Source organism: Pygocentrus nattereri, chromosome 7, assembly GCF_015220715.1.
Source record: "Pygocentrus nattereri isolate fPygNat1 chromosome 7, fPygNat1.pri, whole genome shotgun sequence".
Classification (NCBI taxonomy): Eukaryota; Metazoa; Chordata; class Actinopteri; order Characiformes; family Serrasalmidae; genus Pygocentrus; species Pygocentrus nattereri.
Genome location: NC_051217.1, coordinates 28,445,622 through 28,461,056, shown reverse-complemented (window position 1 = coordinate 28,461,056; position 15,435 = coordinate 28,445,622). Strand labels below are relative to the sequence as shown.

At 37.0% G+C, this 15,435-nt stretch overlaps 1 protein-coding gene across 1 annotated transcript; it reads left to right on the top strand.

Moving 5' to 3' along the window:
- Positions 1–272: 272 nt before the first annotated feature.
- Positions 273–13,839, top strand: cd81b (CD81 molecule b). Its single transcript, XM_017711099.2, has 8 exons — positions 273–500; positions 2,792–2,906; positions 7,453–7,550; positions 8,490–8,564; positions 8,664–8,777; positions 11,966–12,061; positions 12,909–12,992; positions 13,189–13,839. The coding sequence occupies exons 1-8, from the start codon at positions 435–437 to the stop codon at positions 13,252–13,254; spliced, it is 714 nt and encodes a 237-aa protein (XP_017566588.1). The 5' UTR covers positions 273–434; the 3' UTR covers positions 13,255–13,839.
- The last annotated feature ends 1,596 nt before the right edge of the window (positions 13,840–15,435 follow it).

Here is a 15,435-nt window from a genome sequence, read left to right as displayed (position 1 = left end):
TGAAGCCAAATTTAATTAACGAATATATAGCAAAAAAAAAACTTATTTGTGCAAATCATTGCCACAATGTGTTTACTTCTCACTGTACTCCTCAGACACAGCCCAGCATTGTTAACAAGCTAACAAGCTAATTCGCTTTATTTTCCTTTTCTGAAAACGCCTTAGCTAAAATGTCTTTAGCTTGTCCGAAGCTGAATCTGATGTGGGTCTGTGTGACTTAGAGGCACAGTGTCCACCTCACGGCCTCAAATTGTGGGCCGTCTCAGTTTCTGCCTTCACTCGGCTCCCGTGTGTGAGATGAACATAGTGTGGAGCAGCTCTCTGACAGCACGCAGCCCTGCTTGGATGGTTCTTGTAGTCTTTTGTGCTCATTTCTGAGGCTAATTTACACCCAGCATCGTTTCTTTGGAACTCACTAGGATCCTCAACCAACCATGGTTCTAACGGGCTGTTCTCAGTGTATTAAGTACATGCTTTTTTTCTTCAATTTCATTTTTTGGGTGAGTTTATGCTTTATTTGTTTAAGTAGCCTAAGACAGCTTTAAAACTGGAACTAACATTTGAGTTAAAAAAAGATGTCTGTCATGTGGAAATTCACAGCCACAGATTATAGCGGGAAAAATCGTGGTTTTGTTTTTATGTTGTTTTACATCGGCCGGTCAGAGAGACTGCGAGGATTCATATTACCATATCTCAGCTTGAAAGCGAGAAATGCTGCTATTTTCACCTAAATGACATTATTTTCATCTAAATATTCGCTGCTGCACCATTATAATATATAAATTAAAATATATATTATAATACAATAAATAAATAAATAAATAAATAAAATTATATTCTTTTTTTTTTTTTCACGATCTTGCAATCAAGCCGTGAATTTAATCTCCGGAAACGTCTTTCAAATAAGACCATCAATGTAACCGGCGTAAGCTTTTTCCCATCAGCGCTAGTCACGCAGCATTCTGTGTTCTTCCAGTCACTTTCCTGAAACTTCATACGCAGGAACGAGCAGCAGGAGAAGATGCCAAAAGAGCGACAGCGACGTCAGCTGTGTGCATAAAACGAGTCCTCTTCTTTTACGCATTGTATAGCGCGTGAAATCAGACGTCGTGGGGTTAATCTTGATATAAAGATAGTGGCGACTACGTGTCAGTACAGTCGAAGCTACACCGCAAAGACGTTTAGAAAGCAGAAATAAACTCTTCGGTAAATGAAAGATGATAAAACGTAGCCTGATTCCTGAGTCTGACTCCAGCCCTTTTCTCACGCTTGTTATCTTGTTCATTGCTGATTTCTTGAAGCAAGACCTGATGAATTATGAATGTTGATGGTTATGCTTTATTCCTTATCACTGAAGCAAATCCCAAAAGGTGAAGAACAAACAGTTTGGTTTGATAATAAAACTGGATTTGCCATTGCCAGAGGAATGGCCATGAAATACTTCTACATGGCATGTGTAGTTCTCTAAACCCCAACCTCTCACTGCAGGCTGTGGTGTAGTGTATTTTTTAACAAAAGACAATATTATTCTTACTTTGAGGAAAGAATGGCAAAAAACAGTGTGAGGCCAACAATATTAGAAACTGTGTGGCTTCAACACTTTTACGTCTTTTCATCTTCCACTGACATTTTGCTGTTTAACTTTGCTGCACCATTTTCAGTCCAGATCTATTCAACTTAAATTCCACTGATGTTTCAAAAGGAAATAATTATGCTTTAAGTAAGCATGAGCCATTCAGGGAGGTTTGGTGTTGCGTTGTAGATGGTGTAATGGTGTAGAGAATCTTTCTGACTCAGATTTCTGGCTTAGTAGGAACCAGGAGCCACAATATCTATAATGCATACATGGCATTTTGTCTATTATCCAGAATGTCTAGTGAACCTGTATGTGATTTGATTTTTTTTTGTACTGATGATATATTCACATAATTTCTATTTTGCCTCACATCCACCCTAAATGGTCTTAAAACTATTGTAAAATAATCACTCAGGCAGTGTGTATGTAACCATTTCATGTAAGAACTTTCGGTGAGCTTTCATTACTTTAAACATCTGGTTCCTATCACCAACTCTGTGTGCAATTCTGACTCAGTGAGTAGTTTCTTTAGTACAGGGCATTTCACATTCAAACCACTCTGGATGACTTTGTTTACCTTTTAGTGGCTTGATTATGTGAAACTATTCCCCTTTAATTTTCATGCTCAACATGCTCCTTTTTAATCTTGTGCCTTTTTTTTTGCCCAGCATTGGAAAGACAAACCTACAGTTCAGACCTCTTGACCGCCTTCTTTCATTTCAGGCACAAATGCACAACCTTTATTCCAGTCTCCAGTTGTGCTAGAGGTGTGGTATCTTTTTATTTTTCATCAGATCCATGTTTTTGGATCTGATGCAACAAAGTGACAAACCATCACGTAGTACTTCCACTTATTGTCCTCCACTGGTGACTGAGCGTCACAGAGTGTCAACCTCACTTTTCTCTCCGGAACTGTGGGTTCCTGCTCCTCGATAAACAATTGAATGAGATAACTGATATACCAACAGATAGCTGTTATGAACACCTGACATCCAGAAACCAAACACACTCCTCTCTCACCCACTTGTTATCGCACGAACATAGTACTCGAAACACAAACATCCTAAAAAATGTCTGGCCTATTATTTTTGGAAGAGGTGACTTTAGAAGATGGACTAACCAGATGACTGATTCATCCCTAGAGAACTCTCTGTTAATAGAGGGTGTACAGTCTTGTGCTTTTTTTCTTACTTTACATATCTTTCTCTGTTGTAGCTGGCTGGGGGTGTTATTTTGGGAATAGCTCTGTGGCTTCGCCATGATGCTCAAACCAGTAATCTCCTGATGCTTCAGTTTGAGGGGACCCAAGCTCCAGGAACATTCTACATCAGTAAGTTATAAGGATTGGCATAATTTTTTATACACTGGTTCTAAAATGATCAACTCACCAATAAGAAGGTCTGATGTAATATAAATCAATTAATGAACATGCACGTTATGCAATGTACAATTAGTACAACTGTACATCCACTTCATGGCTAAGCTAGACAGCATAGACCTGAGTTTTCCACAACAACAAACAGGGGTAGTACATGTGCCTGAGAGGCTGATTGCACATATTATATCAAATGGCAAAACATCTTAATCTGAGCCACAACAGGACGTTACATCATATTTATCTTATTTAGTCACTGAGGTGTCACTTGAAGTTTTGCTGTGGTAAATCTATATGGTCTAATAAATAATACTCTGAAACACTGAAAGTGAACTCTAAACACTGAAAGTGTACATAGACTGTGTGGTCTGACTGTAAAATGTGTTGTTGTGCAGGTGTTTAATTTAATTGGGAATTGTGCCGTCATCACTCAGCTCAACAAGCCATTTGATTACTTGGCAATTTATCAATTTATGGATAAATTGTGTGAGTTTTAAACTATGCAGAATCCATATAGTTATTGTAGTTATCAGTGCCAGAGTGGTCTTTTAGGATGTTATTGGCTTCCCTTGTAGTGAGCTGTGAACGATGAGTCCAGAAACCTCTACCTTATGAAAGAGACAGACAGGAAACAGGACCTGCGTACATCCTCTGGGTTTTGAGTAGTCCAAGAATGCATGGACCACTGGCTTATGATGTGTGTGTGTGTGTGTGTTTACACACTACTGACAGGATTATAAATTTAAAATCATAATATAATAAACAAACTTTTTTTGTATACATCTCTCAGTTCATTCCTGAGCAGCTATTTTAGGCAAAGTGAAGTCGTTTATTGACTGTGCTCGGCAAATGTTGAAGGTAGTGTAGTGTAATTAATGATGCTACCTAATACAATATGTTTTGGAGTGAATTATTTTGGGCCATTTGTTTCTCCTTAGTAATATTACTATTTTAGTTCAATGAGTTCATAAAGGGTTTGACAAAATGTAAACGTTTTCTGCTGCCGTGTCTACATACAGTTGTATGCTGAACAAATTTAGTAAAACTACATGTTTTGTTGATCATCTATAATAAGTGTGTGTATGTGTGTTTCTGAGTGCCTTTACAGTAAATGTGTATTAAATGTAATGTTTTCCTGCCTCTAAAACATCTTCTGAGCTTTGATTACATCACCATGCACCAGCAGGAGGGGAAAATATAACCAACAATTAACCAGTCATATTATGTTTCACATTACCCCCCCACCATTCCCAACTATCATACCATGTTTCACTCACAAACATCGCAATGCAGAAAGAAAATGCATTATGATTTCTGACCCCCCCCCCCCCCCCCCCCCCCTCCGCTTTTGCCCTTATATAAATATAACTGTTTCTGGAACCACACCCATACAGTGAAGAGTGGCCCTAATTTTAAACTGACCAGGGAGAAGCACAATGTTACCACAGGGCGTGTTACACTCCACCCTTATACATACACACACACTCCCTATACTTTACGTACCCTGAGATTCACGCAGCTGCTGAGGATACACAGTTCATCCAGACTCTGTGCTTCTCTTACTGTGGGCACTAACTTGCAGTTAGTGGCCATTCATTTGCGTAGGGGCCGTCTTCTTGCCTCCCTCTGTTGAGTTTAACTACAACGCCCTTTGCTTTTTATAGCACCGATGGTCTCTTTTGATTTTAAGGGGTTGGCTGGCTGGTTTGGCCCACCCAAGCAAAGAAGAGAAAGATCAAGACTTTGTTTTTCTTCCTTCATCTTGTCAATCATGCTCTGGGCTTCCACTGCACACCCATGTGCAATTCAAATAACCCTACACATGTGCTCATTACTCCACAAATTAGAACGTGCAGTGGATGTTTTTAGTACGCTGGATTGCTTAACTGCTGGTTAAACCGTTACAAAAATATGCTTAGGCCCTGCCACCTTGGCAAATCATTGCAGCTCAGAAATGTTCAAAAGCTGAAATTTGGAGTCACTCAGAGTCAGCAGCTATGATTGCCATGTGAAATCCTACCATTCTTTTTTCCTGCCTTTTGAAAAACAGAATGCAACCTTTAAACATTTTCTGCTTTTTTCTCTTCCATTATCTTCCTAATGCTGGGTTAACTCCAGTTTCTCCATAAACGACATCAATATAACACCACCATCATCTGTTTGATACTAGTATTCAGAGCAGTTGTCTGCTGTAGTCGATATCATCATGACCCAATAATAAACATTAGCATCTTTAACTGGAGTGCATGAGAGACATTAATGCTGAAATAGGGTTAATAGAATTAAGTTCTAAATTATGTAAATAACGTTCAGAATTGAAATGTGTGTGTGTGTGTGTGTGCGTCCTTGATTAAGATCTTAAGGAATGTAAACAAACTCATTTGGAGTGTTTAGATGTGAAATAGTGCATTGTAGAGAAACATACTGTCTTGGGTCTAAAACACAAATATAGCCATTCTATTCACTATCCAAGGCAAACAGCGGACCTACATTTGTCTTCTGAATTTTGCATGTAATTGTGATACATTATGTTATGTTATACATTATATGGTACAATAGTGGTAAATTTGAATAAGCTTACTTTTGTCTTGTAATGCTCTGCATGTACAATCCTAATTCTAAAAATGTTAGGGCCAGTATGGATAATGCAAATAAAAACAGAAAGTGCCGATTTGTAAACATCTTTTACAGGTATTTATCAACTTCATTCATTTTTGTAAATATATGCTAATTCCAAATGTTATAGCGTAATAGTAAAATGTAATTGTTTTGACAGGGGCAATGTACACCTGGGAAGTTTGTGGGATAATCAGAAACACCTATATTGTAACTTTAAATAGGTGAATAAGTAACAGTTGATGCTATCCTGATTGATGAGTGTTCATGAAATGCTTAGGCGTTTATGAGCAAGTTTGGGTCAGCGTTCCAAAAATAGATGGGATTTCATCATCGACTGTCCATAATATTGTTAAAAGATTCAGAGAATCTGGGACTTCAGACAAATCCTTGTGTGTTTACCTTGTGTGGGCTACTGACTTCTCTTGGCTAAAGCTCACCTGAGATGAACTGATGCTAAGAGGAAATCTACCTTTTAAATTGTTTCTGAAAATAATGACTTTGTTTTCTTTGGTCCAAAGAAGAAAAGGACCATCCTGACTTGTCAACACAAAGTTCAAAAGCCAGCATCTGTCATGGTATGGGGGTGTGTTACTATCAGTAGCATAGGTAACTTGCACATCAGCGAAGCACCATTAATGCTGAGGGGTGCATAGGCATTTTGGAGCAACAGATATTGCCTTCTAGACAACATCCCTTTCAAGGACATCTCAGCTTGTTTAGGCAAGACAGTGCTAAGCCACATGACACATTACAACAGTGAGGCTTCGTAGAAAGAGAGTCCGAGTGCTTGGCTGGTCTGCCTACAGTCCAGATCTGTCTCCTACTAAAAACGTGAGGTGCATTATGAAGCATAGTATACAAATGCAGACACCCTGGATTGTTGATCCCAGTGTTACATAAAGCAAGAATGGAAAAAAAATTCCAGTTTACATAACAGTTGGGGTCCCAAATGATTACTGAACACTGTTAAAAGGAAAGGAGATGTAAACATGACCCTGCCCTAACTTTTTTGGAATAATCATTAGAATAATCATATATATTAACAAAAAAAAAATTAAATGTCTTGTCTTTGTACTGTTTTCAATTGAATACAGGTCAAAACACTGTCTATTTACATTTTTCCTACTGTCCCAAAGTTTTTAGAATAGGGTTTGTATGTCTCCACCATGACAGTGCTTTAACAAATACATTACCATCTAAAAGCTACACAGGTATCAGGCAATGTCTGATTCTATTAAAAATTCTGGCTCAGTTCACTTTGATATACGTCCATTACAGACCACTGTGACTGTGATGTGGTGTGTTCCTGTTTAGTCTTCCTTTCCCTATGGTTGTATTTGCTTTCCTTTCAGTAGGCTGAACTACTCTTTGACGCCTCCTCTACATGTTACTGTGGTGATGAAGGCAGCAGATTACTCGCAAAGCTTAGATGTCAGCCCCCAGTGACCACATCATGTTTTACACAGAAAAAAGAGGGAGTAAAGGCTTGGAGGGGAGAGAAGCTTGTGATTAAAATGCAGACACAAAGAGAACAGGAAGTTTCACAGGACTGGATGATAAAGATTAGAGATTGTGTGACAAGAGTGGGGCAAACTTCATATGCTAAATCTGTTCGATCAATAATACATATACTAATACTAATACATATAATAATAATACTAATCCAAAGGCCAAAATCTTTTAGAGAAACTTGGTTCACAAGGTGAATTAAGGATATTTGTATTTCCTGCAATGTGTTCCTTCTCATACATGTGCAGGCCTATTAATAAATGTTAATTATGCATTACATTTCAGCTTATTGGTTGTACTGGATGAAATAGAACGGGTCTCAACGCTTTTGAACATCCTGCTCATGCACAGAAATGTTTGGTCACTTTTCTAGGTGTTTATGTCCTGATAGCTGTTGGAGCTGTGATGATGTTTGTTGGATTTCTTGGTTGCTATGGTGCCATTCAAGAGTCTCAGTGCCTTCTTGGAACAGTAAGTACTGTTTGATTTTTTTTTTTATATAGATAAAACAACCAGAGAACATATTGACCATTACATTACATTACATTACATTTTAGCCATTATCCCTATTAGAAAGACAGCAGGTCACCAGCATAGATCAGCATGGAATTCCTACTGTTCTGTACTGGTCATTTCAGCAGGGATTGTTACCTAAAGCTAGCATTTAATATGTTATGTTATGTAGTATTCTGTAGCACTGCATTGTAGCCCTCAGCCTCATCAGTTTGTTGGAATTCACAATTTTATATTGTTCTTGTGATTTTGCAGTGATTTTGTAGTGTTCTCACACTACAATACCCAGCATGCATTAACAGGCTAATAAATACATCTGTGCTGATTCCTAGCATTTGTAATAGAGTGCTTACTGTAACTGCTCCTCATTTTTCTTTGTTAAAGGAATTTAAGCCAGGTAGACAAACAAATCTAGCAGGCAGGTCTGTATTGACTCCAAAGCAGTCTTTCAAAATGTACTTCCACCTTTGAGATGCATCATTAGAAAGGAGATTTATAAAATTATAAATATGTTTATAATAAATGGAATGATGGTTACATTTTTCATTTTTCATTTAACTCAGCTCCAGTTAAAAGGATGTTTAGCACAGTTTTAAACCTAATGCTCAGCAGTCTTTACTCAAATGATTCTACCATGTATGTACTGAAATTTCTAAATGTGTGTTCTGTAGTCTAGGCTGAATAAATGGATTGAGTAGGCTGGTTAATCAAATTTTTAACTGGCAAGAATCCTGAACTATTTTTTCAATAAGTGACTAATAAGTCACACTGTTTCTTGACCAAATAATGTGTTGTGTTGTCCATTGCTTGAGTGACCCTCATCAAGACAAGGATGGTAGTGTTGTTTAGTCTTGTAAAATGAATGACTCTCTCTCTCTCTCTCTCTCTCTCATTCAGTTTTTCACATGTTTAGTCATCTTGTTTGCCTGTGAAGTGGCAGCAGGAATATGGGGTTTCATCAACAGGGACACGGTACATGAACACACATTATACTCATATGTCACTGACCCCACACAGTTCAAATGATTGCCGAATTGTGTCATACAAAGCTAACTGCAGTCATTTATTCAGATCTCCACAGAGCTCATCAGCTTCTATGATGCTGCCTACATGAAAGCTGTGGATCCAGTGGAGTCAGTCACCAGGCAGGCCGCTGTTAAAGTTGTGGAGGTCTTCCACAGAACTGTGAGCCAAATAGACTGTTTCCCTACTCACTTTAGCTCAGCACCTATTACAACCTTGTTTACAAAAAAGTTGGGACACTGCAAAATGTAAATAAAAACAGAATGCAGTGATGTGCAAATAGTGAAACTAGAGATATTTTGTTGGTTTTTCAAAAATATATGTGTCTATTTTTTATTTGATGTCAGAAAAATGTTTCAGAGGAGTTGAGAGGGGCAAGAAAAGGCTGGTAATGTTGTGTAAAGCAAAAAAAAAGAAACCCACTGGAAAATGTCACAGCTAATTAGGTTTACCGACAGCAGATCGGTAATATCTTTCAGAGGTCTTTCAGAAGATGTGGAGTTCATCACTCTGTGACAGAAACAAACAAATAGTGCAACAATTCAAGAAAAATGTTTCTCAACGTAAAAGAGCAAAATTTGTGGATTCCATCATCTACAGATCATAATATCATAAAAAAATTCAGAGAATATGGAGAAATTTCTTTATGCAAGGAACAAGGCTGAAAACCAATATTGTCTGGCCGTGACTTTTGGGGCCTCCGGTGGTACTTAATTAAAAAACAAATATGATTCTATAATAGAAATCAGTGCATGGGCTCTGTAACTCTTCTGAAAACCACTATCTGTGAACACAGTTTGTCACTGCAACTACAATTGTAAGTTCAAATTCTACCATGCAATGAAGAAACAATATACAAACAGGATCCAGAAACACTGCCTTCTCTGGGCCTAAGCTCATTTATGATAGACTGAGGCAAAATTCTTTCTTTTTTGGAAATTATGGGTGCTGAGACCTCTGGGCTGAAGAGAAGAGGGGACCATCCAGCTTGTTATCAGCAGTGGTTGACGAAGTACACAAATCATGTACTTGAGTTAAAGAACAGATTCCCAAGGCAAAATATTACTCCAGTAAGCGTAGAAGTCCTCGCTTTAGATGTCCACTTGTAAAAGTACAAAAGTATTTGCCCCTTAAATGTACTTAAGTATTTGAAAGTAAAAGTACTAAAAGATTAATTCAGACTTTAATGTCCTACGACCATTTCATTAACTCATTTTAGGTGAAAATACTCTAGTGTCACACTGGGTAAACCAGTCTTTTAAAAGAATGGCATTAATTAGTCTGACTCTGATGTCTTAAATTAAAATTATCATAAGCACAAAACACTGAAGGCAAACAATATACATTAGGTAGCACCAAGTGGAAATAACCTTTTGCAAATAAGCAAAGTTTCAGTTTAAGATTTATTTGCAACTTACTTACAAGTTTAAGTTTAATAAAAGCTTTCTTTAAACACGGGTTCACAAATGAGTCTTACCTTACTATAGACTTAGACAGTGTTATTCAAATTTACACCATACAGTGCACATTAGAACAAAATTACATTGCATTGGCTCAGAGTAGATCAGGGAGAAAAGAAAAAAATAATAAGTAGTACAGTGTAGTGCATATGTAAACATATGTATATCAATAGACACATGCATTTTAAATAAGTATATATATATATATAAAAGAGAGTGTATTGCACTGGAGCTCTCAGGTATGGAGTAATTAAAAAAGAATTGGAGCAGTATTTTATTTAGAGTTCAGCATGTTATTCAGAGTTCTTATGGCATGTGGGAAGAAGCTGTTTTTGAACCTATACTACATCTGTAGGTTTAAACAAATTTACTATAACATGAAATAGTGTTTGTATAAATTCAGAAAACAGACACATGACAGTCACAACTGCATATGTATACATATTTCTATACTGTGGTCTATTTAAATAAAGTTAGGTTAGTTCCATCATGTTGAACCATACGACAGCGTTTTAGGGCCACTGTTAATAAAATAAAAATAGTAGACTTTGAGAATAAAATCGTAATATTTTGAGAAAATAAAGTTGCAGAATTGCGACATTAACGTGGCATTAATACCATGAAAGGTCGCAATATTGTAGCCAAGGACTTTGCAAAGGGAATGCAGCACCTGCTCATGTTAAAACGAGGGGCATTTAGGGGAGTTATACTTTCATATTGATTTCACCAATAAATAAATATACTCAGTGTCCCTGTCTGTCCTGGCAAATCAGCACCGGCCTGTTATTAGTACATGAAATGGCTGAAACAGCTGTGCAGGAAACTGTTTATTTAGAATAAATAGCCAGACAGAATTGGAGGAAACTGTCTGTCTGTTTTGTTGAAGGAGAATCGCACTCAGGGTCGTCTACATGATTATTGGGACTACATCTCCTGCCATTTAAAGAGGGCATGAAGTTTCACAGACACTAACCTACAGTTAGCTGACTATTTTTGAAATCTTATGATTTTTATTCTCAAAATCTTACAACTTTTTTCTCTAAATATTATGGCTTTATTCTCACAGTCTGGGTAGGTATGTTAAACAGGTCAAAACAAGTGCACACTGTACCCTGATTGTTGTGTTTGCTTCACACTTCTTTCGTTTTGACTTTTTTTACATTTTTATACACACATAAGCCAAAAGGAACGACAGATTTCGCATAATGTAGTGGAGTAAAAAGATATTTCACTTTGAAATTTAGTGGAGTGAAAGTAAAAAGTTGCCCAGAATGGAAACACTTCAGTAAAGTACAGATACACAAAAAAATACTTAAGTACACTAACGTATTAAGAAACTACTTCAAAGAAGACCCTGAACTGTTGAGCAGCTGAAATCCTATATTAAACAAGAACAACAAAACATTTCACTTTCAAAACTACAGCAACTGGTCTCCTCAGTTCCCAGGTTTTTCAAAGTGTGTTGCTGGCATCAAAGTCAATATGGCCATATGTTTATCAAGAAGCATGCACATTTTTAAGTTTCAATATCTGACATGTTGTCTCTTCAATTTCAATTTTACCTATTCATGAAATATAGAGTTTAAATTATTTGCACATCGTTGCATTTAATTTTTATTTACATTTTGCACAGCATCTCAACTTTTTTTTGGAAACGAGTTTGTAAGCTTTTTGTGCTTCTTGGCCTCATAACCATGTTATAAAGACTCTATAACTTCTTTTATGATCAACTAAATCGTCTGTTTTCTGGCAGTGATGCTTGTCTGTAATGTTTTTCCTTTTTGCATGTGTGTATGTTGGAGATGGAGGACATTAAATTGGTACTGAAGCTCAATGTTATGATGATGTTTGTGGCATGGTTTAAAAATGGTTTCTTTGCTTCTCTTTCAGCTCGAGTGTTGTGGTAAAGGAGATGACAATGCGTTATTCTTGGCTGTTCAAGCTGCTGTCTGTCCTAAAATAGAAACTGATCCACTCATCTCACAGGTATTTTGTTGGTTCATCTATGGTGATGAATGTTGTGTTTTCATTATATTTTTTATTGCATTTTTTGATTTTCTGTGAAAATTAATTTGATTTTTGTCTGTTTTAAAGAGAAATTCATTTTAAATGTGCACTATTTTATTTTGAAATGATTTTGTGTAATTATAAAAAAAGTTTTTTTCACTTTTTTACAAATATTTTTCCAATATTTGATGTCAGTTTCTGAAAAATAATTTACTGTAATAACTCTAATAACAAGTAATATAATTCTGGGAAGAATATTGTGTTAACATTTTTTCAGTCTTTCACACCAATTTATGATTGTCTTGAATAAAAAAAATACATAAATCACTATTTGAAAAATAAACACTGAAACATAGAACTAGTTGCACAATTTTATAAAGGTGAGAAATATTATATGACTGTCGAGAGGAGCCAGTTGAGGTGGTTCGGGCATCTTGTTAGGATGCCTCCTGGACGCCTCCCTTGGGAGGTGTCACAGGCAAGTCCTCCTGGGAGGAGACCCCAGGGAAGACCCAGGACACGCTGGTGTGACTATATCGCCCAGCTGGCCTGGGAGCACCTCGGGATCCCCCCCAGGGAGCTAGTGGAAGTGTCTGGGGAAAGGGAGGTCTGGGCCTTATTGCTTAGGATGCTGCCCCCGCGACCTGAACCCCAGAGAAGCGGAAGATGATGGATGGATGGTTGGATGGATGGATGGATGGATGGATGGATGGATGGATGGATGGATGGATGTTGAAAATGTGACCCTTATTTGCAGCAATGTGGCAAACTAGGTGATAAATCCAGTACTGAAGATGGTGCTAATGCTTTATGTCCCTTTTCTCAGAGTTGCCACACAAAGCTGAGAGACCTGTTTACTGAGAAACTCCATGTGATTGGTCTGGCTGCCCTCGTTATTGCTGTCATCATGGTACTCAAATTCATACTACGTGACCTTTAATAACATGAGCTATATGCATTGTGTAAAACACTTTAATTATGAGAAGAGACAGTAGCGCTTGAGTGAGGAATATTGGAAACATCCTGTTTAAAACACACCTCAATGGAAGCTGAAGTAGATACTGTTTTCTCATTATTTTCTTTCATTTTTGCTCTTTTGCTTGCAGGTCTTCGAAATGATCTTCACCATGGTACTGTGCTGTGCCGTTCGTAATGCCGCCCCAGCATACTGAGGGACAAATTGATTGTTAGTTTAACTAACAGCATGCAATATTCAAAGCATACAAAGACTCCAGCCAGTGATGGAAGAGAGAACATTCCGCTATTTTGAGTGTTTCAGATGTGGAAATAGGTGTTTTACACGTCATTTAGACATCAAGTCAAATCAGATATTTCTTCATGTACTGTGTAAGTGATTTTTTTCTGATAATCACAACCTGATCTTTGCATTTCCGAGTTTAATAGCTTTATAAATACCCAACAATACATATTTTGTCAAATTTTTTAATAATGAAAAGGTTTCTATAAAGTTGACAGTAGTAAGAACTGAAATTAGTTGTTTCTCTGTGGTTGTTTGCTAATATTATTCAATTCACTGTGTTCAAGTGCTTTTCTTGCAGGATTACAATTTATAACTTTTACACTTTTCATCCATAACTTATCTCTGTGTTTGTTTTTGTATACATGAAATGTCCCATTTGTGCATGTTCTCAGGGCTTTGGGATGAAAGCATATTTTCTGAGTGTATGAAAACATAACATATCACCAACATATCATGGAAGTGGAGCTGTCCCAATAAAGTTCAGTTGCCAAATATATATTTTTGATATGTTTGTACCTTATTACTCATAAAATCCAACCTCCAGGACATTGATTTGTTGTTGTACATATTATGTTTATTTCAGCAGTGGATATATACTCCAGTGACCAAAACTGGGATGATGCAATTACTTTGAAACTTCTCTTATACTGGACTGGTGGGACAGTGCTAAGTTTAATGTGAATTTTATGCTGAAGACACTCACATTCGGTAGTTATGATATCTTCCAACAGAGGAATATCATTGCAATCAGTCCACACTTAATTTGCAAATAATTCTGTCCTTATGTCCCTGATCATATAATGTATATTGTAGGAGTTAACACAACCAAGTACACAGCAGAAACCATTATTAGACACTTGTTAAAAATATTCAGACAAGTATTTCAAAATAAACACTTGCTGCATTTAAGGTTACTGGTAGCATTCAATACCCCTCAAAATTGATCTAATAGGCTAAGGTTTAAGTCCAGGTTTATACTCTGTAGTTCTATACATGGTGGAATGGTTCTTCAGATTGATGAAAATTGTGTTGTATCTCTCTGAGCGATTTTCCTAGATCATCTTGAATTTTGGTTGTTGGTCCAGTAAAGAATGAACTCCATTCTTGGTCACAAAATGTCCTGGAATCCAAGTTCCCTGAAGAGGAAAGCAGACCACTGTTGGCCCGCTGATGGCAAAGCTAGTGGTCCACTATTGTGTTTTGCTCAGCATTTTCCAGGCAGTCCATCAGTGGTTGGGCAGAGTATTAGACCAAATTCTACTCATCATTGCTCATTTCCACTCAGATTGAATTTTTTCTTTATTTGAATTTTTTCTTTAGTTATACTTTGTGTGATGGTCATATATATATATATACATACATACATACATACATATACATACATACATGCACACAATATGTAATTCGTTACTGTACTTAAAGAGTTTTTTCATATATCTTTACTGAAGTATTTCTGTTTTGGATGAATTTTTACTTTCATCCACTACATTTCAGTCACACATCTTATGTTTTACTCCACTACATTGTGTGAAATCTGTCATTTGTTTTTGTTTATGTGCGCATGTGTACATGCTTATATGTACATACTTAGGTCTGTTTGGCAGGTAAAGCAGGATGGAGTCCACTGACTGACCATCACGCATAAAAGCATCAGTGAACTGATAGAACATGTTCTTCCTGACTTTGTGGGTAAATATATGAACACAATATAGAAATATGTGCACATATGCAGTTCGGACTGGCATGTGTCATTTTCTGAGTTAAACCTAAACTTTGCTTGTTCACAAAAGGTTATTTCATGGCCACTTACTTCCTAATGGAAACAGTTTGCCTTCAGCGTTTTGTGCTTATGATAATTTTAGGTCCCCTTTATTTCCCCTTCTCACAACATCTAGATTACACGTTAAAGCTGAATCCATTTAATTCATGAATCCATTTTTCGTTCAGAACTGCATTTAATGTACCAAACTACCCGTTGAAAAAGGTCATAGAACCAATTAAAAGTGTCTCTCGGTTCCTGGTGGTTTTCAGTGGTCGCTTGGTGTTCTGGGTTGATATCACAGTGTAAGAGATTCAAATCATTTAATCAGAT

Coding starts and splice junctions, on each gene's coding strand:
- cd81b (XM_017711099.2), top strand. CDS start 435: ATGGTTCTAACGGGCTGTTCTCAGTGTATTAAGTACATGCTTTTTTTC. Junction 2,907..7,452: donor TCCAGGAACATTCTACATCA/GTAAGTTATAAG, acceptor TCACTTTTCTAG/GTGTTTATGTCCTGATAGCT. Junction 7,551..8,489: donor CTCAGTGCCTTCTTGGAACA/GTAAGTACTGTT, acceptor TCTCTCATTCAG/TTTTTCACATGTTTAGTCAT.